Raw genomic sequence first — 26,960 nt, 5'->3', positions numbered from 1 at the left:
AAGACTATCTCTGTGTTGCAAAAATAAAATAAAAAAAACTGAAAAATGGAAGTTGTTCTGTGTATTGACAAATATATACTTAGAAGACACTGTTACAAAAACAAAAAAACAATAAACTCAGAAGACTGTTGCAAAAATAGAAAAAAAATGAAGAATGAAAGTTGTTCTGTGTATTGACAAATATAAACTCAGAAGACTCTGTTACAAAAATAAAAAATTATAAACTCAGAAGACACTGTGTTACAAAAATAGGGAAAAAAACTAAAAAATTAGAAGACACTGTGTAGGAAAAAAAACTTAAAAATTCAGAAGGCACTGTTACAAAAATTAAAAACTATAAACTTAGAAGACACTGTGTTACAAAAATAGAAAAAACGAAAAATTCAGAAGACACTGTGTAGCAAAAAACTTAAAAATTCAGAAGGCACTGTGTAGCAAATAAATATGTTGAGAGTGGAATTTGAACCCACGCCCTTTCTTTCGTACCAGACCTATTTGGTCAAGAACACCTAACTACTGAAGGACGCCCATTTGAGTTGGAGATTCCCTTCCTGATTCGTGTGGCACTCTTCTGTTTCCGCGGCGCCGGCACCCGCCCCGGCACGGGCAGGCTGCAGGACTGAGCACCTCAAACCCTACCCACCAGAGTAGGGTTTCTCGGTAGGGCTCGGATGGATTCCCAGAGGCCGAGGGAGCGGGCACGCCGCGCCTTCGACGCCATGAAGCCTCTGGGCTGCTCCAAGAAGGAGGTCATCCCCGTCCTCAAGAACCTCCTCCAGCTCTTCGACAACTCCTGGGAGCTCATCGAGGACGATGGCTACCGCGCCCTTGCCAACGCCATCCTCGAAGCCCGCGACCGCCCCCAGGTATTCCTCCTTCGTCCACTCTTCATTCCCAAATGGAATGGAGAAGACATTGTTTTTAAGATCGCCTTTTTTTTTATTTCTTACTAATTATTATGACGATTCCATCGCATCACTTGCGGCTGGGGTTCAGGATGATGGGGACCAGGAGCATTGCAGCAACAGTACAAGAGGGGTTCGGCTTCCACCGGAGGGGGAGGACTGCCGGCCGCGGCCTTCTAATTCCCGTGCCATCCAAGGCGGTCCTTGCGACTTGGATAGTGGGACCGAGGCCCTTCGCATCAAGAGGCCCAGGATCAGCGCTACTAGTGTCACAGCAGGTCGCTCTATTGATCCCCAGTCTCCCGCCTCCGCTGTGGAAGCGCTAGATGGACCTATAGGCGTTTCGGCTGAGCTGAACCATCCACAAATCGGGGCCTCAACCCGATATCATCGGCCCACTGCAGATGGCGCGCCTTCACCGCGGAATGCTGCACAAAAGAGGGCAATACAGATGATGGATGAAGATTTCCAACATGCCGTCTTCTTGAGAGAGCCTAAACCTGAACCTGATACTGATGATCTACAATGCAGTGCCCCTGCATCCAGCTGTCAGAATGCCCGACTTGGCTGCATTACTTCCCATCCGCTCAATGCCACCACCTCAGATACTCCACCTGTTCACACTCCATTAAAGATTTCAGGTTGGTTCCGTACATCATCCTAATCTGTTATTACTCAAGTTTTTGTGCTGTGGAGGTTTTCATATTTCATATATTGTGGGCCATAAGACTCCAGTGTTTGTTATATTGACTTATTGTGTTGCAAGATCAGTTTGCTTATTTTTTTGTCAATCAGTCTGATTGTGGAACTAGTGCTTTCTTGCTGTTTGGTTTCTATGCCCAACGTCATTATTCTGATTGGACTCTGCTGAACCTTATGTAGGTTCTAATGGCAGGACAGTCCAGCATTATAGAAGTGTGGCGTCTACTTCCTTTGTTGAACCTATAAATAGCATGACGAAGCAACCTCAAAGTCTGGGAAAAGGGTTGAACCATGCAACCGTGATGCACAATGCTGGGACAGGATCTGCAGCTGGAAAAACTCAGGATGCACCTTGTTTACACACTGTTGTAGCTTCATCCGCTATGGGTGAGGTCGAGATGTCAATCAAATGCAGCATAGACCCATCAAAATTCCGCATGCCTGATTTAAAAGCAGTTTTCAAGATGGTTGAGGAAAAATGCCTTCGTTCACACAAGAGCCTCCCACCTGTTTTTTCCATAGCCGGTCTCATCAAGCAGATATGCCAGTGTGTCTCACAACTAGGCAGTGATCATACTGCAGAACATAATGAACAATCAGATGCTTTTGGCAATGTCAGAAGCTCACAGAATAAGCCAACGACGAGTAGTGCCCCATCCTTGGAACCAATTGATTGCATGAACAGCGGAAGCGTGGAAGATAAAGCTGTAGAAGAATCATTGATTATGGAAGCTTCAGAGAATGGCCCACCAAATTCAACTACCTATCAGCAGGCCCCTTCGGCACTTTCTCCCAATGGGTCTACCCATGATTTATCGGACATATCAAAGGGAAAAGAAAGATTAAGTATATCAGCGGTAAACAAATTTGGTAGTGAGAATTGTTTACCTTCCTTTTATTATATACCAAGAAATCTTGTTTCCCAAGAGTCCTATGTTAAGTCTGTTGAAACAATTGGTGACAAGGACTGTTGTTCTGATTGCTTTGGCAACTGCTTATATGCCCCTGAACCATGTGCCTGTGCAAGAAAAACTGGTGGTGAATTTGCATATACACCAGAAGGATTGGTTACGACAGAGTTCCTTGATAAGTGTGTCTCTATGAACCGATTTCCAGAAAAACATAATATGTTCTTCTGTAAATCTTGCCCACTCGAGAGGATCAGGAACGAGCCTGCACCAGAGCTTTGCAGGGGCCATATTATTAGGAAATTTATCAAGGAATGCTGGAGTAGATGTGGTTGTAACATGCAATGTGGTAACCGTGTAGTTCAACGTGGTATAACATGCAATCTGCAGGTAATATCTGATGCTGCCTTTTCCCCCCTTCTTTTGGAGTGGGGCGGCAGGGACGCTTTATTGTTTTGTGCAGTGCAGCCCCGAGGTTATACTTGTGCTGGTTAGTTGAGTTGCCATAACTTTCTTGTTCTTTTTACCAAGGTGTTTTCAACACGGGAAGGGAAGGGGTGGGGGCTACGCACACTTGATGAACTTCCAAAAGGAGCCTTTGTCTGCGAATATGTTGGGGAGCTGCTAACAAATACGAAGCTACATGAAATGACAACTCAAAACATGCACAGTGCTAGGTACTCGGTGCTCTTAGATGCTGGTTGGGGTTCTGATGGGGTGCTGAAGGATGAAGAGGCTTTATGCCTGGATGCAACATTTTGTGGGAATGTTGGGAGATTCATCAACCACAGGTGTTCTCTGATTATTCTCAACATGTTCATTGTGTTACTTTAAATGTAATCAATGATAGCAAATATGAGCCATTGACCCCCTCATTTTTCTTTCTGGTTGTAACAATACGTTACGTAGATGCTATGATGCAAATTTAGTTGACATCCCTGTTGAAGTGGAGACCCCAGATCATCACTATTATCATGTAAGTTATTCTTAACTTCTGAATTGGATGAGTCTGTATGTTAGCTATGAAAGAGTGATATGTTGATGATTTTTCTTTATTTCTTTCTGTAACTACAGTTTGCATTTTTCACAACCAAGAAGGTGGAGGCATTTGAGGAGCTCACATGGGTAAGCCTTGCGTGATTTTGTAATAAAAAGAAATACAATGATCAAAATCAATTACTGTGGCCACTTCAAGTATATTTTTAGTGCTTGCTGTTATTTATTTGGGGCTTCTTTAATTAATGTTTATCCTGTGGGCAATGGTTTTGTGCTTGTAGGATTGCTTCACGTGGTCGCAATGCTAAACCCCTAACCCTTTAAAGCGAAATATATAATCCTTATTTCAGGCCATTGCCAAATTTCTTCTAGTTGGTCATATTTTCTGTTATTGCTGAATTTTGTTTTTACGAATGGTAACTCTACTAAAATTTTCATGCATCATGTCCATTCTTCAATTACTTAGGGTTCTTGTGTTGTAAAATTTAATTTTTTGGGGCTGATCTGTTAGTTTGTAATATACCACCTGAATGCATCAAAACAGATTGGCAACGATTTCGGCTCAACGTTGTAGTACATAACTAGTACCTTTTTTGGGTAACTACTAACTAGGGCTAGTCTCTCTCTCTCTTTCTGTCTTTATAATTGCTACTATTCCTTCTTCGCATATTCCATGCAATGCTCTTTAGTTGATTGTATCAGCCTAGGATATACTCTCTCTGATCATATTGGGAACATTCCTGGTTTCAGGATTATGGTATTGATTTTGATGATGATAAGCATCCTGTCAAATCATTTGAATGCCTGTGTGGAAGCAGATACTGCCGCGGTAGAAAGCATTCGAGTATGTTCTCCTTCTGGCTACTCCCAAACCTTCGTTTTTGAGAGATAATGATGATCGTAGGTTCATTCTGTGCTGCATTCTGCGAGCCTTCTTCTCAAGTTTCCTTTGAATGCGTTTTGCAGGGAAGCGAGGCAAAGCTGCTTCGAAATGAAGCGTTGACTGAAAGTGGGGGTGCATGGTTTGGGAAAGCGAACGGACTAATCAGTTTTAAAACTTGTTACTGTTAGGGTGGTGCCTAAGATGTCTTGTTAACCTATGTAGCTATCAGGAGGAGACCTGAGCTTATGCCATGCCCGCTGTGCTTGACGGCAGAACCTGAAATTCCATGGGACTGACTGTAGTGGGCTCCCAGATAATTGCGGCATCTTTGCTTGTATCTATGAAAGATTTGGCATGTTCCTTGTTTCTTTCTTTCTTTCTGTTTCTGGGCAACTCGCCAACTCGTCCATGAATGAGTCCTGTCCCCATGCAGTTAGCATATGCTACATGAGGCAATGTCCGTAGACCTGGCCTGGGTATCTAGCCCACACCGCACTGCGGCATCTTTGCTTGTAGTGGCGCCGTTCGGTTTACCTTATATGCGCTCATATGCGGTTTATTCGGCTTCTTTTTTTAGTCGGAACAGTGTTTTTCTCTTGTAATATTTCAGTCAGAACAGTGTTTTTTAGCTAATTTTAATCAAGATTTAGTAAGCCGAACGGGGCCAGTATCTGTGAAAGATTTGGCATGTTCCTCTTTTCTGTTTTTGGGCAATTCGACTATGAATGAGTAGTCTGTCCCCATGCAGTTTGCATATATATGACGGGTCTGTTTGGATCTCCTTTCCTTTGCTAGCAAGGATTGCCTTTGCCTAGCCTTGCCTAACAAAGCCAGTCGAGAAAGCAGCTCATCACATCTTACAAGGGATGCTAGCCTAAATGTGTCCGACGATGGAGCCTTTTTTTTAAGAAAATTTTTTATTTGGCCCTGATTGAAACTTAGCCTTTCTTTCTTGACCCTGAAACAAATTTTCTTATCTATTTGGCCTCACTTGAACTTTTGATTTCTAATCTGACCAAACCGTCACCTCCGTCCAAGTTGATCAAGATTGACTCAGGTTTTTGTTAAACTGACAAAAATGTCCCTGGGATATTACAGGGCCCAGGGAGTCAGGCATGTCTCTCCTTCGTGTCATCTCCTCCGTCTATCCCGTCTCCCTCCCACTCTCCCTTCTCAACCCTAGCGGCGGCGGCGGCGGCTTGGCGCGCGGCGGGGCGGCAGGCTGAGCGGCGCAGCCAGGGCACAAGGCGGCGTGGCACGACCTGGGGGCGGTGCGGCCTGGGCGCTAGTCGGCGACTTGAGCAGCGCATGCTGGGCACTAGGGGGCGCCAGCTCGTGCTGAATGGAGGCCAACGGCAATCGTGTGCGGGGAGGCAGGTGTGATTTAGAGAGGAGACCAGATCCATGGCGTCGAAGCGGATCCTCAAGGAGCTCAAGGACCTGCAGAAGGATCCGCCCACCTCATGCAACACAGGTGATTTAGATTCCGCCCGCTCTTCCTCTTTCACTGCTACAGCTTTACTTTTTTGAATTTTCCATGATGGGAGACGACTTCTTCCCTGCGTTTGGTTGTCAGCGTGGTGCGATTCTTCGTGCGTAGTTGTCAGATCTGCGTATACATCCACTGGGGACGGTTGTAAATAGTGATCGCAAATTTTGAACGGTGTAGGTTGTTGGTGGGATAACGAGCATGTGTTGTGTAATTGTGTAATTTAGGAAAAGGATCGTAGCTTGTCTATAACTCTATATGGTTCATTTGGACATACGGGTGTTCATTCCTGCCGTCCCTAGGTTTGCTTATTAGATCCGGAGAGGGGCCTGCCTCCCGCTGGTCATTTTTTTGTCATGTTCAGGTTCCTGTATCAAGGTCGCACAGGGCAGTTACATCGCCCTGCCAGTAAGAAATTCACCTTTCTGTTCAGGCGGGTTGAGTAATTTTGTTGGCATCAAGCAAGCCGTTGTTGTTTAGATAAGTGCAGCGCTCACGCACCATGGTAGTCATGTACTTGAGCATGCAAACTTGCTGAGTGCTTCCAGGGCCATCAGCCCCTACACTTGTGACACTAGCAAATCTAGTATGCTGATGTATGTACATGACAACAGTCTTAAGTTGTACTTGTACACTGAACTAGCAATTAGTTTCCATTTGTTTATGCACGTCAGTTCATATGAATTATTGGACCCCCATTCCTGTTACACCAGTTGTCCACTTATTTCCTAGATGGCTAGATCCCAATTAGAAGAATTACTGGCATGGAACGTCTCTAACTAATTCTGAATTTGACACTTATGTGCTGCTTGTCAACAAATATCTACACTGCCCATGACATGTTATAATCTGTGCACGCATACTATGATTTCTGTGAAATTGTTAGCTCTTTATTTTGCCATTCCATTCTATACTGGACCACTGGTTTGATTTAGCCTGTTTAATGTGAGAACCAACCTTGTTCTTAGCAAAACTTAGCTCTATCTACACATGCGCATTAGCAATCCAACTGAATCTGAAATACCTATCTATGTGCTCATCATTTATTACATATCGCAGGTTGCATTCAAGACAAAGGTTTTCCATCCGAATATCAACAGCAATGGGAGCATCTGTCTTGACATCTTGAAGGAACAATGGAGCCCTGCTTTTAGAAATAATAAATATAAATAGGACAATCCAATCCAAATTACTGGGCCGACCATGTGCCATTTCCTCTTATATCCCTCCTACTAATAATGGTAGCCCACAGCCGCTCGCTCGCTGCCTGGAAACAAAGCAAAAAAGCCCCACGGCCTGCCTGCCAGCCTAAATCCAAATTCCGGCCCACTGCCAATAACACTGGGCCCAATCTAGCACCTCTTCTCTCGCGAGCAAATTTCTACTTCAGCATGGATGCCACACCCACCCACCCATTGGGCTTCCCATCCTTTTCCTTTTTCTTTTCTCTTTTATTTTTTGTTATGTTCTATTATTCTTAGTCGTCTTTTATTCTTTTTTTTTTCATTTTCTTTATTTTCATATTTTTCCCTTTTTTATTTTTCTTTCTTTTCTTCTATTTCTTTTTTTTCCTTTTTCTTTTTTCATGGTCTTTTATTTTTCATTTCTTTTCTTTTTTATGTATGTTTTCCTTTTATTTTTTCTGGACTTTTGTCATTCTTTTCATTTTCTTTATTATTTTACTCTTTTTATTTTACTTTATTAATTTTTATTTCCTTTATTTTTCTTTTTCTTTTGTTTCTTTTCCTCGCTTCTATTTAGTTTTTTTTATTTTTCTTTCTTTTTGTTTTCTTATCTTTTTATTTTTTTAACATTTATACATTTTAAATTTCTTTTTGATAGAATTAACATTTATCTATTTATAATTTTATGTTTTGCCTTTTTTTTATTTACAGGTATAGGCGATGTTCGTGTAGTATACATATGATATTCTGTAATGTATTTTTGTGATGTCCGTGAGTAGAAATATGATGTTCTATGATGTATTTTATGATGTTCAGTACGTATACATTGTTGTTCTATGATTTTTTTGTGATGTTCGGTAGTTTTTTTCTTTTTTATTTGACTCTAATTAATTACTTTAATAATTTTATTATTTTATTTTACATTTTTATGGTATTTGTGATGTTCGTGTAGTATATATATATATGATGTTCTATGATATATTTAGTGGTGTTCGTGTAGTGTTAATGTGATGTTCTAGGATGCATTTGTGATGTTCGGTAGCATTTTTCTTCTTTTTATTTGACTACAAATAATTACTTCACTAATTTTATTTATATTTTTATATTTTTATATTTTCATGGTATTTGTGATGTTCGCGTAGTATACATATGATGTTATATGATATATTTAGTGATGTTCGTGTAGCCTTAATATGATGTTCTACGATGTATTTGTGATGTTCGGTAGCATTTTTCTTCTTTTTATTTGACTTTAATTCACTAATTTTATTTTTATTTTTTATTTTTATGTTTTTTATGTTCACGTAATATACATATGATGTTTGCTATATTTAGCGATTTTGTGTAGTCTTAATGTGATGTTCTACGATGTATTTGTGATGTTTGGTAGCATTTCTTCTTTTTATTTGACTATAATTAATTATTTTACTAATTTTATTTTATTTTTTACATTTCATGATATATATGATGTTAGCGTAGTATACATATTATGTTCTATGTTATTTTCTACGATGTTCGTGTAGTGTTAATGTGATGTTTAACGATTATCTTTAAATACAGGTTAATCATGAGATAAATGTTCGTTAATTTTTTTTATCGAAATATATTCATATGGGGGTTTGTTTTGAAGAGTTTATTGCAAGGAACACGATGGTGCAATCGGATTTTAATTATGATACCTGGTTTAGGAGATATGGCTTTTTTTACTATAAAAGTATGAGATATGGGCTGATGTCAGAAATTTTAGCTTTTACTGCAAGCTGTTGCGTGGTCTGCTGTTGGCCTAGGAATACAACTGAATTGGCCCCATATAATGAAGTAGGGGAAGGATTTCTTTTTTTTAGGGGAGGGGGGTCGACGACGGGTCTAGTGCCGACCCTGTCGTCCAGGGGTCCCCAGTAGTGCCTGTTCTTGTGCAATGTTTTCTTCCCAATTTGGGTGGGGGTGTCTTAGTAGGCTTAGGTTATATATATATGCACTGACCAAAATAAGCTGTTAATGGCTAAATAAAAAGCTCTAGCTAATTCCAACAACCTACCTTATAGTTCAGCTTGTAGCTTACTCCCTTCATTTTAAATTATGAGACGTATTAACTTTTTAATTAAGAAAAAAAGATATTTTGGTTTTTCTAGATATATTACTTTTCTTATATATCTAGAGTCTAGACATGGGGTATATCTAAGTGTATGACGAAACCTATGCATCAAGAAAAGTCAAAACATTTTATAATTTGGATTGGACTGAGTATTTTATACTATTATTAAACCACCAAACTTCTCGCTTCACTACTTCAGCCATTGTTCTAGCCTAGCTTATAAAAAACTAGCTGATGAAACGGAGCCTTAATTACTAGTAACATAGCAGACAAAAAAAATATGGAAACCATAGATAGAATAGTCTTCTCCCTGATTGATTGATAAAAGAAAGAAAAAGGCAAATCGAGTATGCATTGGCATGCATAAACTCGTGTTGCTCTGGTCTATGGGCAGCGTAGGCGTAGCGTTGCAATTTGGGTGTTTGGTTTTGGAGGCAAAATGTTTCAAACGAGCAAGAGGGCGCCCTCCTCCTTCTGGTGGCGTTTGGATATTGGCTATTCTGTTCCATGTCATGTGTGTCCTGCTCTGCTTGCCTGTCATCCTTCGCATCATCGGCATCACTCATCACGAAACAAACGCAGGGAACCCCTTGCTTGCCTAGCGAAGCGAAGCGAGCTCTCTCTTGACCTCTTTCTTCTCCTCCCCCAGTCCCCAGCTCCACTGCGGGCCGCCGTTGCTTGCTTGCTTTCGCTTCACTCCCACCCAGACGCCCGTCCCGCCGCCGGCGCTCAGCTATCAAGCAAGCCAAGCCAAGCCGCCGTCCCCGGCCCTCGCTTCTCCGCGCCGGGGCGGGGCGCCCAAACCTCAACAGGAAGGCGGAGGCAGCACGACTCTTCCCCTCTTCGCTCGCCTCGGATCTCGCCCCCGATTTGCTCCGCCCGCTCCTCCCCACCACTATTCTCTCGATCCAGCGCAGGCCACTCGAGACTCAGCTGCTGCCCTCTGGATCCGACCGCCCAATTCTGCTCCCGCTGCCTCCCCGACCCGACCGCCGACCGCCGACCGCCCATTTCGCTCAGGTACAGACCACTTGCCTGGAATGGCTGGATCTCACATTCTTCTTCCCCCACGGGGTCACCGACCAAGCTTTAGCTGCTCACTCCGCTCTCCAATTCAACTCTGCAGGCTCGCTAGTCCCTACCCCTAGCTGCTGCTAGCTACCACTACCACTAGCATGGCCGCCGCGGGAGGCCACGCGGACGACATGCTGGGCTTCAAGGAGGACGACGCCATGCGCTTCATCTTCGGCGAGGACATCACGGGAATGGAGGACCACGCCGCCTTCGACAGATCGCTCTTGGAGCTCCAGGTTTTCAAGGAGGTCTTCTGCGGGGCCGCCGACAACGCCGCCACCACCCATCTGCCCGCCGAGATGGACCTTGGATTCGTCCACACCACCGCCCCCGCCCACCTCAAGGCCACGGAGACCTCGCCCTCTCCATTTGCCTCCCATGCGCAGCACCAGCACCAGCCTGCCGCCGCCACTGCTGATCCACACCCCAGAATGGATCATAGTAGTCAGCCAAACAATGGGCCTCACCACGACCTTCATCTCCAGGTCCAGGAGCACCCGCACCCTCGTGCGCAGCAGAACGGGGCCGACCTGGATGCAGCTGCGTTTTTGCAGGGATTCATGGGTTCCTGGCAGCCTGGGGATAAGTGTGCCACTCATCTGCTCGGCCTCTCCGATGACCCACACCAATTCGGCCTCTCCGACGACCAAAACCAATTCATCGGCGCAGATGCTGCTCACAGCATTTTGGATGTGCACACGCAAGATGCTGGAGCTGGGATGTGCAACGCGCTCGGGCTGGGCTGCAGCAGCAGCACTAGCGCGGTCGATGACCCCATGCCTTCCTACATAGAAGCACTAGCGGAGATTTCTGAATTCCAGAGTGCCACTCTCCTTTCAGATCCCTTTTTGCATCAGTGGCTCCAGGATCAGCAGCAATTCCCTAGCAATGCGTGCTTCGCTTATGATCAAGGCCAGATGGATGACACCACTTATCCCCTATGCGCAAGTACAAAGGATTTCTCTGAAAGAGGGGGAGTAGAGCAGCATCTGTTTTATAGTGAAGAAGCTCATAGTTCTCCGACAATACCTCAGCAGTCCCAGTTTTGGTTCAGCCCTGGTCAGTTCACCCAGCTCGATGGCGCCATTTGCCAGAACGGCACCCCTGATGCGAATATTAGTTGCCTGGATGAAATTGATGTTCATGGAAGCGGCAGCGCAGTACACTCTGGCTCGGCAGCTGCTGTTTCCAAGAAGGCACTGGGCAGGGATATTCCTGACCAGCTGGAAGCACATGCACATCGTCTTTTCAAGGACGCTGGATGGACTATTAAGCCACGGAAAAGGAATGACAGGGCTAAGATGGCATCCTACTTCACAGCTCCAAACAGGGAAGCGGTTCATACCTCACTAACCCAGGCTTGGAAGTTTTGTGGCAACAAGTTATATGAAGCTTCCCCAGATTCAGAAAGGGGAAGGTATCCAAAGGAGTGGTCAGATGTTGATGCGTTTTGGAAGGATCTCACAGATACAATGGCCTATGTTGATAGGATGCTTGCGCACCAGCAAAATGCACTCACGCTTCTTCAGCGCTGGCAGATTTTGGACCCTTTTGTAGCTGTTGTGTTCATCAGTAGGAAAATCACTGCTCTGCAGCAACATAAAACTCTTAGAGCTGTCGACAGTTCAACCTTTGTTCTTGATGGCAGCTCAGATATGTCATTGGAAAGTAAGACCATGCACAAAGCCAGTGAGCTTTTGGCAAGCCGAATGATTCAGTTGACTCCACTGATCACAGACTCTGATTGCAGCACGCTTGCAACTGAGAGCTACAACGGGCATCAGTCTTTACAGAGCTGTCATGATGTGGAAGACAGCAACGATAGGGATACAAACCCAAAGCTTTCCTGCAACGAGAGTCTGAATTACAATGCAAGTGACCAGGCAAAACATCACATCGATGCAAGTGATGATGGAAGGCAAACTCATGGTCAACCAAATGCTCTTAATAGCTCTGTAAAAAAGTCAAGGAAGAAATCGAAAAGGATATTTGATATTAGCTCAGCTGGACTGGATGGGACCAATGTACCAACCATGGGCATGGCTGACCCAGGGAACACCAATGCCTTTGAGGAACACGGTATGCGTTCAGGTTTTGGCACACTAAAAGACGATATGAAAGCTGAAACAAAATCAGAAAAGCTAGATAAAGATGACCAAAGCAGGAAGTGTGACATGCTCTTCTCTTCAGTGAGCAAGCAACTTAAGGATTACAATACATTCCCAGAAACCCACTGTACTACAAGGGAGTCACAGTCAGATGCCTCAGCGTTCTGCCATGATGACAAGGTCTGGAAAAAGATACTCCCATCCCATGGAGAATTTTATGAGGATTCACAAAGTGATCCAACAGGAAATACTGTACCTGTTGAGTTATCCCATGAATCTAGTGCTGATGTTCTGGGAACTTATCTAACATGTGACTCACAAATCTGCAAGAGAGGCACTGCCAAAATGAAACCAAAGGGTTGGTTGAAGTACATGAAGAAAAGACCTCGTGAGTTGCGGATCAATGATGAGGACCTTTTGATCACAGCTATAGTGAAAAACAAGGATCTTGACACCTGCCATAAATTTGCTTCAGGCTTTTCAGCGGCAAAGAAGTTCAAGAAGCTGAAGAGCCACAAAAAAGTCAACAAGCTAATTTCCAAAATCGGGAAAGCTGGCACGAACCTATTGGGTGGAAAGAGAGTAAGTTTGGCCCGAAAAACTGTAATCTGCTGGTTGCTTGCAACTGGCTTTCTGACCGTAAAAGATGTGATACAGTACCAGGATCCAAAAAATCATGAAGTTATAAAGGATGGGCTGGTTACCTGGGAAGGTGTTGTTTGCAATTGCTGCAAAAATACCTTATCCGTGTCTGGCTTCATGGCTCATGCTGGTTGTAGTCACCCACAGTCCTCATTGGGCCTCTTTCTAGAGTCTGGCAAGTCTTACACTTTGTGCCAGGTTGAGGCTTGGTCTGCTGAATTTATGAGCAGGAGAAGCAATGCATGGGGTAGAAAAGTTGAGGCAATAGATGAAAGTGATGACACCTGTGGTTTCTGTGGAGATGGTGGTGAATTACTTTGCTGTGACAATTGCCCATCAACGTATCATCAAGCTTGCTTGTCTGCTAAGGTATCTATTATCCAGTTTTTCATGGTGCCGTTATGTATACACTGCTTAAAGATACATTTCATTCTGAGGTTGCTGTCCTTAGCGGTGCAATGCTTTGTTCCAGAATGTGTGTCGATAGCTTGATATGTAAATGAATCAATACTTATTCTATATGTGAAATTGTTTCCTACTTAATTAATTTTGCCTATTCCTTTACATATCCAGGAGCTTCCAGAAGGTAGTTGGTACTGTCATAATTGCACTTGTCAGATATGTGGGGGACCAGTTAGTGAAAAGGAGGTTTCGACATTCTCGGCTATTGTCAAATGTTTTCAATGCGGAGATGCATGTAAAACCTTATCTTCCCTCCACTTTGTCTTGTCATTTGCACTGTTTCCCCTACTGTGCTATTGCCTTATGATGCTTAGCAGTGCCGTAGCAGAAAGTTGGTGGGTTAGTTTATGTTAACTTTGCTGCCTAACTTCAATAGTCATTACTTCATTTACGAAACGATTTGATTAACCTGTGTTGATCTAAAAAGCCCCATTGGTAAAAATGTAGCTCCTTCTAGAATTTGTTTTTCAACTCTCACAGGAACTGCTTCAAGGAGGCTTCAAATTTTCAGTGTAAAAGAGCTTATGCTTCAAATAAGATCCCCTCTAGCTGTGCTCTATTGACTTCTTATCAAGCTTCTAGCAGCTTTGAGCTGAACCATAATTTCTTGCAAGGCCCAAGAATAATATGATAAAACCCATAGAGTGGTTTCATGCCTTAATTAACTTAGCCCCTCTTCAGTTCTTCATTATGCACTGCAGAAGATAAATTATTCTAATGCTCTTATCTGTAACTTCAATTTGAATAGTTTTGTTTCCACTGGCAGACCATGACACTTGCATTGAACAAGAGAAGCTACCTCTTGAGGATCAAATATCTCAGACATGGTTTTGTGGGAAATATTGTAAAGAGGTAACACTTATTTAACTTAGTTTGTTAAGATGATGTTGAAAGTTGCAAGATGCTTTAGTGAACATAGTCCATTTGTGTTTTTATCATACCTGCAGAAATTGTAATTCACGTGACCCTCATTCGTCATCAGTCTCATAGATATAATTGATTCATATGTTTGAATGCTTAGGATTTAGCACCAGGGACCACCTGATACTAGTACATCTACACTGCGTGGTTCACAAAATCAAACCTTCCCAGATTAAATTTGGTTAACCTCTTGGATCGCTAGTTTTTTCAATCCTCAAAATTGGATGTCAATGTTTATGGCTATTTAGTTTAGAAGCAATCAGCACTCCATGCAACACTAGACAACATTTATGTTAACTACTGCTTTGTGCACCTAACATACTCTGCGTCCTGGTTCCAAATATTTTTTCCTTATTGTTATCTTTCTTTCCTATTAATGTGTTATTCTACCCTTGCTGCTACTAGATATTCATAGGGCTACGTAGTCATGTTGGGACAGACAATATTCTTGACAGTGAGCTTTCATGGTCCATATTGAGATGCAACAATGACGGGCAGAAGCTACACTCTGTTCAGAAGATTTCCTGTCTGGCAGAATGTAATATGAAATTAGCAGTGGCTCTTACTCTATTGGAGGAATGTTTCATTCGTATGGTGGATCCTAGAACTGGTGTGGACATGATACCCCATGTTTTATACAACAAGAGGTAAGTTTCCTTCATTCCTTATCCTTGTGATTTTAAATTACCCATTATTTCATTACATATTCTTTTTCAGTTTATATTTTTCTGGTCTGATTTGTCGAAGCACAAGTCAAAATCATACGCGCGTGTGTCTAAGAATGAACAATGGTACTATGGGGATTGATCTCTTCATGTTTTACTGGAAAATTGAAACTGACAAAATTGCTGTTATGCTAAATACGGAAGATACAATCTTTGGGATGTTCTGTTAATCAGCTGAATGCTTAGCTAGTTTTATTATACCCTTTCTTTTCAAATCTACTTCAATTCATATCGGGTTCTCTCTTTGATATTATAGAAGAAACTTGAATATGTATATATATTTTACTGAGTAATTTCAAGGTTTACTTACATGGTTCACTTCTTATCAGATCAAACTTTGCTCGTGTGGATTATCAGGGATTCTATACTGTAATCCTGGAGAAAGGTGATGAAATTTTATGTGTGGCTTCTATCAGGTAAATTGTTTTTAATCAGGTCTTTGTTAGAAATTGAACCTACTTTTCTGTCTGAAGTATTTTTTTAATGAATTTATGCGTGTTATTTCTACCAATTTGCTTGTCATTAACTGTTGTTTTGGCTTTATCAGTTTAATATATTCTTTTACAACTAAAACATGCATATTTTCAGCATATGCCATGTTAGCTTTCAAAAAAATTCCACATAGTATAGAATAACATAATGAGATAACCATAAAACAATAATAATAAAAAATAACTATCTGTTTCTTCCATTTTCATTGTGTATTCGAGAAAAAAATTTATTTATAACTAAATCATTATTTTTTTCTCATGCAGAGTACATGGGACTAAAGCCGCTGAGCTACCTTTTATTGCTACTTCTGTAGACTATCGACGGCAAGGAATGTGCCGAATTCTAATGAACATCATTGAAAAGGTACACTGGAATAGGAAATCAAACAAAAGTACAAAACTGTACAACAGTTCTGAAACAAGTTATGGTTTCCCATGACCGTGTATCGCATTTACTTGGAATTCAGCTGTGTGTAAATGTTAAGATATGCTTTTGCTCCCATCTACCTGTCCGGTCCATTCTTTGCTAATACCTGATTTCTTATTGAATCAATATTATTTTTTACGTTACTGCTAATAACTTTTATCTACGTATCATTATGTGATTTTTCCTCATTTCCTCTACTGCAGATGCTCCGTTCATTTAATGTTAAGATGTTGGTCCTTTCTGCCATCCCAGAGTTGGTTAGCACATGGGTGTCAGGATTTGGCTTCAAACCTATCGAAGATGCTGAAAGGAAACAACTTCATAATGTAAACTTGATGTTGTTTCCTGGAACATCCTTACTAACAAAGAGATTGGATGGATTTATTATGGCCACAAAACCAGGTTCACTACCTGCTTGCTTACCACTAGCCACATTTGTGCCATGTGGTTTATGGATTTGGGCATACCATGACCTCCTTCCATTTGTTTGGTGCCCATAATACTCATAATTTTGAAACTATGCAGATGAGGAAAAGGATATACATGAAGTTTCTGGAGTACCTAATGGTAAATTTATGCATAATGGGAAAGCAAGTGAGCATTTCGAACTCCATGACCTTGACTTGTCCGGGACAGAGTTTAAAGCTGAGGTTTCCATGAGTGGTCCATTCAGAACACTGAAACATGAATGTGGCTCAGCAGCATGGTTTCAGTCTACTAAGGTTTGGTACATCAACCCTTGAGACTTTAAGCTCTTTTTACACTTAAAAGAAAAGGACTAATGTTTCCTATATAAAAAAATATATAGTCAGATGGTTGCACATAAATATCCATTTCCATTATACTGGTTTACTTGTATACATTTTTGAGCTTTGCACTTGCATGTAGTCCATTTTAGATCAGCTGTGCTGATTTACTGGTAACCTGTTGGGTTTGCGCAGGCATACAGTCCATTTACAATTTTAGTGATCTATAAGCTCAAATCTTACTAGTACTACTTTGTTTAGCCAGAAGCATGCTGTTCTTGTATCTCGTCCTCCAAGTTTAGCTAAAGTTCTGTGCATTATAAGGATAACTTATCCTGTATTATGTTCTGCAGTTAGCTGTTGGGGAAGTGTGATATTCCTACACAAAAAATATCTGGGCTCATGCCCTCCATCGACACTAGCTGCTTTGTGTTGGCCAATTTCGTCTTCCCACCTCATGGCTCAACTTAATTTATAGCAGCAAAATCATTCAAACGCTTGCTGCCGTATGCATTCATCTTTTTCAAGGTATTTGCAAATCTTTGGCAACATTCTGTTATAACATTAGCAGTCACTTGTGGTACTTGTAGGAATTTGTCTGTGGTGTTTTTATTTCTTGGAAGTTTGGCAATGTGTCTGTATTGCAACTTAACTCATTTTCCTTACTATGGTTTCCCTTTTAAGCATGGATTTAGTTTGGATTTGAGTCATATTAGTTGCACTCTGAACGCTAATTCTCATTATAATAAAGTTATGACACATGTTCAAAAAACAGTGGGTGCATATACTTGTAATAAAGTTATAGAATTAAATTTCTCCTGGAGGACATCTGACAGCCACTCGTTTGGCTTTCAAAAAAAAAGCCACTTGTTAACCAAGGAACAAAACAAAAAGTATATGAAACGGTATGTGTCATCTAAGATAACACCGGATTGTTACAAAGTTCAAAGGGATGAAGTTCAAACCAATTGACATGAGTAGCCTGTCAGACAGCCAAATTAACAGCATGATAATAGTAACTCACCAGCTCTAGTTTGTATAGTGTTTGATATATAATTCTCAATTTTATTTGTCTAAGCACCCTTTTATTGCTTTGGCTTGAACTGCAGCATTTTTTTAAGGTATTAATGCAAGATAACAAACTAATTATGGCTCCTTTCTCATTAAGTTCTCACCAAACTGTTGGGAAATGGATTGGATGAGGCAGGCATCCAAGAATATGGATTGAGCAAAGTTGAAGAAACCCCAGATTTATGTATTCTGTTCTGCATCGAGAAAATTTGAAGTTATGGAGGCCATGCTAAAACTGTCTCTCCTGAGATAGGGTGATTGTGTGTGGCCAGTCTAATTCTGAAACAGAATTGACTTGCATACGCAACACCTGAGTTGATATTGCTTGCACGTTGAACATAGAGGATGTATTTGTACACCACGGAGCTTAATGTACAAAGTGTAACCCATTGGACCCTTTTTCAAAGTAAGTCATGATAGGAAGTAATCTAAGCTGTTTGGTATACATCAAAAGGGTACTGCAGGAGCATGGTAGACCTTTTGATCTGAATCTGAGGGATATGGATGATACAATGTAGCAAGCCATCCAAACTGTTGGGGGCATGGAAAAGAGGGTACAATATGAGGGCCAAACTTGCAGATTGGACTCTTGTCATGTTCATTTTAACGGACGCAGTATATAATTAACTACAAATAAGAAAAAACCGATGCTACTCAATGCAGGCACTGATGGAATGATATGGTATAAAGTAAGTCCTCTGACCACTTCGTGGTTTGCTACCTTTCCTTGCAAGTTTTGGGGAAATTTATTTGTCACATGGTTGAGACCACAGCAAGACCAAATGGCATTGCACCTGTAGGCAGTTGATGGTCATGGGATGCTAAGGTGATAAATTGGTGTTGTAATCCTTGCGGCTACGGAACGGTTGTTCAGAATGAACTTGAATTCATGAAGTTTTTGACGAATCCTTTGGCTATTTGGTTTGTGTATAGTGTATATATGCATGTAGTCGTTTTTTTTTGCCTCCTAGAGTAGCGAATTAAAATTCTCGGTTGCCCGATCCATGGCGGGCGTGATCTGGCAGCGTCCATACGGAGCTTGTCATCAGCTCCAGATCAGCAATCGCGAGCCTCGTCGTGGTCCTGGCTCCTGAGCCAGTGAGGGCCGTCTCCTCCGATCCTCCCGCTTCCGCTGGCCGTCTTTGGAGACGGTCCTCCAAAAAAAGGAGAGAAAGTTACACTAGGTTAAATTTATGTTAATCAACAAGGGAGAAACAATAAAAGATGATTCGATTTTGGTCTCCTTCCATTGGTTCACATGTGAAGGGGACAATGTTGGGTTTTTTTTTCACTTTTTGCTTAGGCGACGATCATTGCTGGATGGAGAGAGTGTGACTCTGAAGATTAACACCACCTTTTACCTTCTTGTTCTGGAGTTGTACTATGTATTGACAAATATAAACTCAGAAGATTCTTACAGAAAAAAAAAAGACTCAGAAGACTATCTCTGTGTTGCAAAAATAAAATAAAAAAAACTGAAAAATGGAAGTTGTTCTGTGTATTGACAAATATATACTTAGAAGACACTGTTACAAAAACAAAAAAACAATAAACTCAGAAGACTGTTGCAAAAATAGAAAAAAAATGAAGAATGAAAGTTGTTCTGTGTATTGACAAATATAAACTCAGAAGACTCTGTTACAAAAATAAAAAATTATAAACTCAGAAGACACTGTGTTACAAAAATAGGGAAAAAAACTAAAAAATTAGAAGACACTGTGTAGGAAAAAAAACTTAAAAATTCAGAAGGCACTGTTACAAAAATTAAAAACTATAAACTTAGAAGACACTGTGTTACAAAAATAGAAAAAACGAAAAATTCAGAAGACACTGTGTAGCAAAAAACTTAAAAATTCAGAAGGCACTGTGTAGCAAATAAATATGTTGAGAGTGGAATTTGAACCCACGCCCTTTCTTTCGTACCAGACCTATTTGGTCAAGAACACCTAACTACTGAAGGACGCCCATTTGAGTTGGAGATTCCCTTCCTGATTCGTGTGGCACTCTTCTGTTTCCGCGGCGCCGGCACCCGCCCCGGCACGGGCAGGCTGCAGGACTGAGCACCTCAAACCCTACCCACCAGAGTAGGGTTTCTCGGTAGGGCTCGGATGGATTCCCAGAGGCCGAGGGAGCGGGCACGCCGCGCCTTCGACGCCATGAAGCCTCTGGGCTGCTCCAAGAAGGAGGTCATCCCCGTCCTCAAGAACCTCCTCCAGCTCTTCGACAACTCCTGGGAGCTCATCGAGGACGATGGCTACCGCGCCCTTGCCAACGCCATCCTCGAAGCCCGCGACCGCCCCCAGGTATTCCTCCTTCGTCCACTCTTCATTCCCAAATGGAATGGAGAAGACATTGTTTTTAAGATCGCCTTTTTTTTTATTTCTTACTAATTATTATGACGATTCCATCGCATCACTTGCGGCTGGGGTTCAGGATGATGGGGACCAGGAGCATTGCAGCAACAGTACAAGAGGGGTTCGGCTTCCACCGGAGGGGGAGGACTGCCGGCCGCGGCCTTCTAATTCCCGTGCCATCCAAGGCGGTCCTTGCGACTTGGATAGTGGGACCGAGGCCCTTCGCATCAAGAGGCCCAGGATCAGCGCTACTAGTGTCACAGCAGGTCGCTCTATTGATCCCCAGTCTCCCGCCTCCGCTGTGGAAGCGCTAGATGGACCTATAGGCGTTTCGGCTGAGCTGAACCATCCACAAATCGGGGCCTCAACCCGATATCATCGGCCCACTGCAGATGGCGCGCCTTCACCGCGGAATGCTGCACAAAAGAGGGCAATACAGATGATGGATGAAGATTTCCAACATGCCGTCTTCTTGAGAGAGCCTAAACCTGAACCTGATACTGATGATCTACAATGCAGTGCCCCTGCATCCAGCTGTCAGAATGCCCGACTTGGCTGCATTACTTCCCATCCGCTCAATGCCACCACCTCAGATACTCCACCTGTTCACACTCCATTAAAGATTTCAGGTTGGTTCCGTACATCATCCTAATCTGTTATTACTCAAGTTTTTGTGCTGTGGAGGTTTTCATATTTCATATATTGTGGGCCATAAGACTCCAGTGTTTGTTATATTGACTTATTGTGTTGCAAGATCAGTTTGCTTATTTTTTTGTCAATCAGTCTGATTGTGGAACTAGTGCTTTCTTGCTGTTTGGTTTCTATGCCCAACGTCATTATTCTGATTGGACTCTGCTGAACCTTATGTAGGTTCTAATGGCAGGACAGTCCAGCATTATAGAAGTGTGGCGTCTACTTCCTTTGTTGAACCTATAAATAGCATGACGAAGCAACCTCAAAGTCTGGGAAAAGGGTTGAACCATGCAACCGTGATGCACAATGCTGGGACAGGATCTGCAGCTGGAAAAACTCAGGATGCACCTTGTTTACACACTGTTGTAGCTTCATCCGCTATGGGTGAGGTCGAGATGTCAATCAAATGCAGCATAGACCCATCAAAATTCCGCATGCCTGATTTAAAAGCAGTTTTCAAGATGGTTGAGGAAAAATGCCTTCGTTCACACAAGAGCCTCCCACCTGTTTTTTCCATAGCCGGTCTCATCAAGCAGATATGCCAGTGTGTCTCACAACTAGGCAGTGATCATACTGCAGAACATAATGAACAATCAGATGCTTTTGGCAATGTCAGAAGCTCACAGAATAAGCCAACGACGAGTAGTGCCCCATCCTTGGAACCAATTGATTGCATGAACAGCGGAAGCGTGGAAGATAAAGCTGTAGAAGAATCATTGATTATGGAAGCTTCAGAGAATGGCCCACCAAATTCAACTACCTATCAGCAGGCCCCTTCGGCACTTTCTCCCAATGGGTCTACCCATGATTTATCGGACATATCAAAGGGAAAAGAAAGATTAAGTATATCAGCGGTAAACAAATTTGGTAGTGAGAATTGTTTACCTTCCTTTTATTATATACCAAGAAATCTTGTTTCCCAAGAGTCCTATGTTAAGTCTGTTGAAACAATTGGTGACAAGGACTGTTGTTCTGATTGCTTTGGCAACTGCTTATATGCCCCTGAACCATGTGCCTGTGCAAGAAAAACTGGTGGTGAATTTGCATATACACCAGAAGGATTGGTTACGACAGAGTTCCTTGATAAGTGTGTCTCTATGAACCGATTTCCAGAAAAACATAATATGTTCTTCTGTAAATCTTGCCCACTCGAGAGGATCAGGAACGAGCCTGCACCAGAGCTTTGCAGGGGCCATATTATTAGGAAATTTATCAAGGAATGCTGGAGTAGATGTGGTTGTAACATGCAATGTGGTAACCGTGTAGTTCAACGTGGTATAACATGCAATCTGCAGGTAATATCTGATGCTGCCTTTTCCCCCCTTCTTTTGGAGTGGGGCGGCAGGGACGCTTTATTGTTTTGTGCAGTGCAGCCCCGAGGTTATACTTGTGCTGGTTAGTTGAGTTGCCATAACTTTCTTGTTCTTTTTACCAAGGTGTTTTCAACACGGGAAGGGAAGGGGTGGGGGCTACGCACACTTGATGAACTTCCAAAAGGAGCCTTTGTCTGCGAATATGTTGGGGAGCTGCTAACAAATACGAAGCTACATGAAATGACAACTCAAAACATGCACAGTGCTAGGTACTCGGTGCTCTTAGATGCTGGTTGGGGTTCTGATGGGGTGCTGAAGGATGAAGAGGCTTTATGCCTGGATGCAACATTTTGTGGGAATGTTGGGAGATTCATCAACCACAGGTGTTCTCTGATTATTCTCAACATGTTCATTGTGTTACTTTAAATGTAATCAATGATAGCAAATATGAGCCATTGACCCCCTCATTTTTCTTTCTGGTTGTAACAATACGTTACGTAGATGCTATGATGCAAATTTAGTTGACATCCCTGTTGAAGTGGAGACCCCAGATCATCACTATTATCATGTAAGTTATTCTTAACTTCTGAATTGGATGAGTCTGTATGTTAGCTATGAAAGAGTGATATGTTGATGATTTTTCTTTATTTCTTTCTGTAACTACAGTTTGCATTTTTCACAACCAAGAAGGTGGAGGCATTTGAGGAGCTCACATGGGTAAGCCTTGCGTGATTTTGTAATAAAAAGAAATACAATGATCAAAATCAATTACTGTGGCCACTTCAAGTATATTTTTAGTGCTTGCTGTTATTTATTTGGGGCTTCTTTAATTAATGTTTATCCTGTGGGCAATGGTTTTGTGCTTGTAGGATTGCTTCACGTGGTCGCAATGCTAAACCCCTAACCCTTTAAAGCGAAATATATAATCCTTATTTCAGGCCATTGCCAAATTTCTTCTAGTTGGTCATATTTTCTGTTATTGCTGAATTTTGTTTTTACGAATGGTAACTCTACTAAAATTTTCATGCATCATGTCCATTCTTCAATTACTTAGGGTTCTTGTGTTGTAAAATTTAATTTTTTGGGGCTGATCTGTTAGTTTGTAATATACCACCTGAATGCATCAAAACAGATTGGCAACGATTTCGGCTCAACGTTGTAGTACATAACTAGTACCTTTTTTGGGTAACTACTAACTAGGGCTAGTCTCTCTCTCTCTTTCTGTCTTTATAATTGCTACTATTCCTTCTTCGCATATTCCATGCAATGCTCTTTAGTTGATTGTATCAGCCTAGGATATACTCTCTCTGATCATATTGGGAACATTCCTGGTTTCAGGATTATGGTATTGATTTTGATGATGATAAGCATCCTGTCAAATCATTTGAATGCCTGTGTGGAAGCAGATACTGCCGCGGTAGAAAGCATTCGAGTATGTTCTCCTTCTGGCTACTCCCAAACCTTCGTTTTTGAGAGATAATGATGATCGTAGGTTCATTCTGTGCTGCATTCTGCGAGCCTTCTTCTCAAGTTTCCTTTGAATGCGTTTTGCAGGGAAGCGAGGCAAAGCTGCTTCGAAATGAAGCGTTGACTGAAAGTGGGGGTGCATGGTTTGGGAAAGCGAACGGACTAATCAGTTTTAAAACTTGTTACTGTTAGGGTGGTGCCTAAGATGTCTTGTTAACCTATGTAGCTATCAGGAGGAGACCTGAGCTTATGCCATGCCCGCTGTGCTTGACGGCAGAACCTGAAATTCCATGGGACTGACTGTAGTGGGCTCCCAGATAATTGCGGCATCTTTGCTTGTATCTATGAAAGATTTGGCATGTTCCTTGTTTCTTTCTTTCTTTCTGTTTCTGGGCAACTCGCCAACTCGTCCATGAATGAGTCCTGTCCCCATGCAGTTAGCATATGCTACATGAGGCAATGTCCGTAGACCTGGCCTGGGTATCTAGCCCACACCGCACTGCGGCATCTTTGCTTGTAGTGGCGCCGTTCGGTTTACCTTATATGCGCTCATATGCGGTTTATTCGGCTTCTTTTTTTAGTCGGAACAGTGTTTTTCTCTTGTAATATTTCAGTCAGAACAGTGTTTTTTAGCTAATTTTAATCAAGATTTAGTAAGCCGAACGGGGCCAGTATCTGTGAAAGATTTGGCATGTTCCTCTTTTCTGTTTTTGGGCAATTCGACTATGAATGAGTAGTCTGTCCCCATGCAGTTTGCATATATATGACGGGTCTGTTTGGATCTCCTTTCCTTTGCTAGCAAGGATTGCCTTTGCCTAGCCTTGCCTAACAAAGCCAGTCGAGAAAGCAGCTCATCACATCTTACAAGGGATGCTAGCCTAAATGTGTCCGACGATGGAGCCTTTTTTTTAAGAAAATTTTTTATTTGGCCCTGATTGAAACTTAGCCTTTCTTTCTTGACCCTGAAACAAATTTTCTTATCTATTTGGCCTCACTTGAACTTTTGATTTCTAATCTGACCAAACCGTCACCTCCGTCCAAGTTGATCAAGATTGACTCAGGTTTTTGTTAAACTGACAAAAATGTCCCTGGGATATTACAGGGCCCAGGGAGTCAGGCATGTCTCTCCTTCGTGTCATCTCCTCCGTCTATCCCGTCTCCCTCCCACTCTCCCTTCTCAACCCTAGCGGCGGCGGCGGCGGCTTGGCGCGCGGCGGGGCGGCAGGCTGAGCGGCGCAGCCAGGGCACAAGGCGGCGTGGCACGACCTGGGGGCGGTGCGGCCTGGGCGCTAGTCGGCGACTTGAGCAGCGCATGCTGGGCACTAGGGGGCGCCAGCTCGTGCTGAATGGAGGCCAACGGCAATCGTGTGCGGGGAGGCAGGTGTGATTTAGAGAGGAGACCAGATCCATGGCGTCGAAGCGGATCCTCAAGGAGCTCAAGGACCTGCAGAAGGATCCGCCCACCTCATGCAACACAGGTGATTTAGATTCCGCCCGCTCTTCCTCTTTCACTGCTACAGCTTTACTTTTTTGAATTTTCCATGATGGGAGACGACTTCTTCCCTGCGTTTGGTTGTCAGCGTGGTGCGATTCTTCGTGCGTAGTTGTCAGATCTGCGTATACATCCACTGGGGACGGTTGTAAATAGTGATCGCAAATTTTGAACGGTGTAGGTTGTTGGTGGGATAACGAGCATGTGTTGTGTAATTGTGTAATTTAGGAAAAGGATCGTAGCTTGTCTATAACTCTATATGGTTCATTTGGACATACGGGTGTTCATTCCTGCCGTCCCTAGGTTTGCTTATTAGATCCGGAGAGGGGCCTGCCTCCCGCTGGTCATTTTTTTGTCATGTTCAGGTTCCTGTATCAAGGTCGCACAGGGCAGTTACATCGCCCTGCCAGTAAGAAATTCACCTTTCTGTTCAGGCGGGTTGAGTAATTTTGTTGGCATCAAGCAAGCCGTTGTTGTTTAGATAAGTGCAGCGCTCACGCACCATGGTAGTCATGTACTTGAGCATGCAAACTTGCTGAGTGCTTCCAGGGCCATCAGCCCCTACACTTGTGACACTAGCAAATCTAGTATGCTGATGTATGTACATGACAACAGTCTTAAGTTGTACTTGTACACTGAACTAGCAATTAGTTTCCATTTGTTTATGCACGTCAGTTCATATGAATTATTGGACCCCCATTCCTGTTACACCAGTTGTCCACTTATTTCCTAGATGGCTAGATCCCAATTAGAAGAATTACTGGCATGGAACGTCTCTAACTAATTCTGAATTTGACACTTATGTGCTGCTTGTCAACAAATATCTACACTGCCCATGACATGTTATAATCTGTGCACGCATACTATGATTTCTGTGAAATTGTTAGCTCTTTATTTTGCCATTCCATTCTATACTGGACCACTGGTTTGATTTAGCCTGTTTAATGTGAGAACCAACCTTGTTCTTAGCAAAACTTAGCTCTATCTACACATGCGCATTAGCAATCCAACTGAATCTGAAATACCTATCTATGTGCTCATCATTTATTACATATCGCAGGTTGCATTCAAGACAAAGGTTTTCCATCCGAATATCAACAGCAATGGGAGCATCTGTCTTGACATCTTGAAGGAACAATGGAGCCCTGCTTTGACAGTTTCTAAGGTTAGTATTTATTCTCTTCTCCATGTAACATTGCTACAAGCTACTTCAAGATAACTCTAGTGTAGCCTATTTAAGAAGTTGGGATCATCTAGCAGATTCTGCAGATTAACCAAAACATACCAACCTCCTGCACACTTATCTGTCAACTTTTCTAGTTTGCATCTTTAGCTAATACATGCCCACAATTTTTAGGTCCTCATCTTAATTTGTTCCCTTCTAACGGACCCAAACCCTGATGATCCGTTGGTCCCAGAGATTGCTCACATGTACAAGACTGACCACGCGAAGTACGAATCTACTGCTAGGAGCTGGACTAAAAAATATGCAATGGGCTAACATTGTTGGCTGCCAGGAAGATGATGACCCAGTTATCTACTCATTACACAAGCTGTGGGTCTGTCCTAGATCTAATGCACTGCTCTTGAACACATCGCCAATGACAATCAACAAATGAAAAAGCAAAATAGGCAGGCGTGGCGGCAGGTGCGATTTCCCGGGGGCCAAGGGCGACACACGGCAGGTGGCGGCGCACGGACGCCAGGCATGGCTTTGCTAGGGCGTGGGCGGCTGAAAGCTCTAGTTTGGTTTTAGTGAATTGATGAAACCCTAAGTGCTAACCTAGTTTATCAAGTGATCATGAGATAGGT

The 26,960-nt window shown here is 42.5% G+C and overlaps 5 protein-coding genes across 7 annotated transcripts; all 5 read left to right on the top strand.

Annotated features, from left to right (window-relative positions):
• The first annotated feature begins 341 nt into the window (after window positions 1-341).
• On the top strand, window positions 342-5,031 carry LOC136498131 (probable inactive histone-lysine N-methyltransferase SUVR2). Its single transcript, XM_066494077.1, has 8 exons — window positions 342-866; window positions 997-1,546; window positions 1,788-2,905; window positions 3,047-3,306; window positions 3,425-3,491; window positions 3,590-3,640; window positions 4,262-4,355; window positions 4,478-5,031. Exons 1-8 carry the CDS (start codon window positions 672-674, stop codon window positions 4,504-4,506), a joined length of 2,364 nt encoding a protein of 787 aa, XP_066350174.1. The 5' UTR covers window positions 342-671; the 3' UTR covers window positions 4,507-5,031.
• Window positions 5,032-5,798: 767 nt separating this feature from the next.
• Window positions 5,799-7,056, top strand: LOC136496288 (ubiquitin-conjugating enzyme E2 8-like). Its single transcript, XM_066491938.1, has 3 exons — window positions 5,799-5,868; window positions 6,248-6,291; window positions 6,943-7,056. The coding sequence occupies exons 1-3, from the start codon at window positions 5,799-5,801 to the stop codon at window positions 7,054-7,056; spliced, it is 228 nt and encodes a 75-aa protein (XP_066348035.1).
• A 2,679-nt stretch (window positions 7,057-9,735) lies between these two features.
• LOC136498128 (increased DNA methylation 1-like) lies at window positions 9,736-18,735 on the top strand. Of its 3 annotated transcripts, none has more exons than XM_066494069.1 (11): window positions 9,736-10,182; window positions 10,289-13,355; window positions 13,560-13,683; window positions 14,215-14,300; window positions 14,775-15,016; window positions 15,424-15,510; window positions 15,850-15,949; window positions 16,216-16,414; window positions 16,538-16,734; window positions 17,112-17,286; window positions 17,927-18,735. In XM_066494069.1, the coding sequence occupies exons 2-10, from the start codon at window positions 10,338-10,340 to the stop codon at window positions 17,130-17,132; spliced, it is 4,074 nt and encodes a 1,357-aa protein (XP_066350166.1). In that variant the 5' UTR covers window positions 9,736-10,182; window positions 10,289-10,337; the 3' UTR covers window positions 17,133-17,286; window positions 17,927-18,735. The 3 variants fall into 3 exon arrangements, with proteins under 3 accessions (XP_066350166.1, XP_066350167.1, XP_066350165.1); XM_066494070.1 differs by having other exon boundaries at window positions 17,868-18,735; XM_066494068.1 differs by lacking the exon at window positions 17,112-17,286.
• Window positions 18,736-19,608: 873 nt separating this feature from the next.
• On the top strand, window positions 19,609-24,297 carry LOC136498129 (probable inactive histone-lysine N-methyltransferase SUVR2). The gene is made up of 8 exons (XM_066494071.1): window positions 19,609-20,132; window positions 20,263-20,812; window positions 21,054-22,171; window positions 22,313-22,572; window positions 22,691-22,757; window positions 22,856-22,906; window positions 23,528-23,621; window positions 23,744-24,297. Exons 1-8 carry the CDS (start codon window positions 19,938-19,940, stop codon window positions 23,770-23,772), a joined length of 2,364 nt encoding a protein of 787 aa, XP_066350168.1. The 5' UTR covers window positions 19,609-19,937; the 3' UTR covers window positions 23,773-24,297.
• Window positions 24,298-25,064: 767 nt separating this feature from the next.
• LOC136497722 (ubiquitin-conjugating enzyme E2-17 kDa-like) lies at window positions 25,065-26,649 on the top strand. Its single transcript, XM_066493568.1, has 4 exons — window positions 25,065-25,134; window positions 25,698-25,717; window positions 26,128-26,313; window positions 26,506-26,649. Exons 1-4 carry the CDS (start codon window positions 25,065-25,067, stop codon window positions 26,647-26,649), a joined length of 420 nt encoding a protein of 139 aa, XP_066349665.1.
• Window positions 26,650-26,960: the final 311 nt, after the last annotated feature.

This window comes from Miscanthus floridulus, chromosome 12 (assembly GCF_019320115.1).
Source record: "Miscanthus floridulus cultivar M001 chromosome 12, ASM1932011v1, whole genome shotgun sequence".
Taxonomy (NCBI): Eukaryota; Viridiplantae; Streptophyta; class Magnoliopsida; order Poales; family Poaceae; genus Miscanthus; species Miscanthus floridulus.
This window is presented reverse-complemented; position numbering and strand designations above follow the sequence as displayed.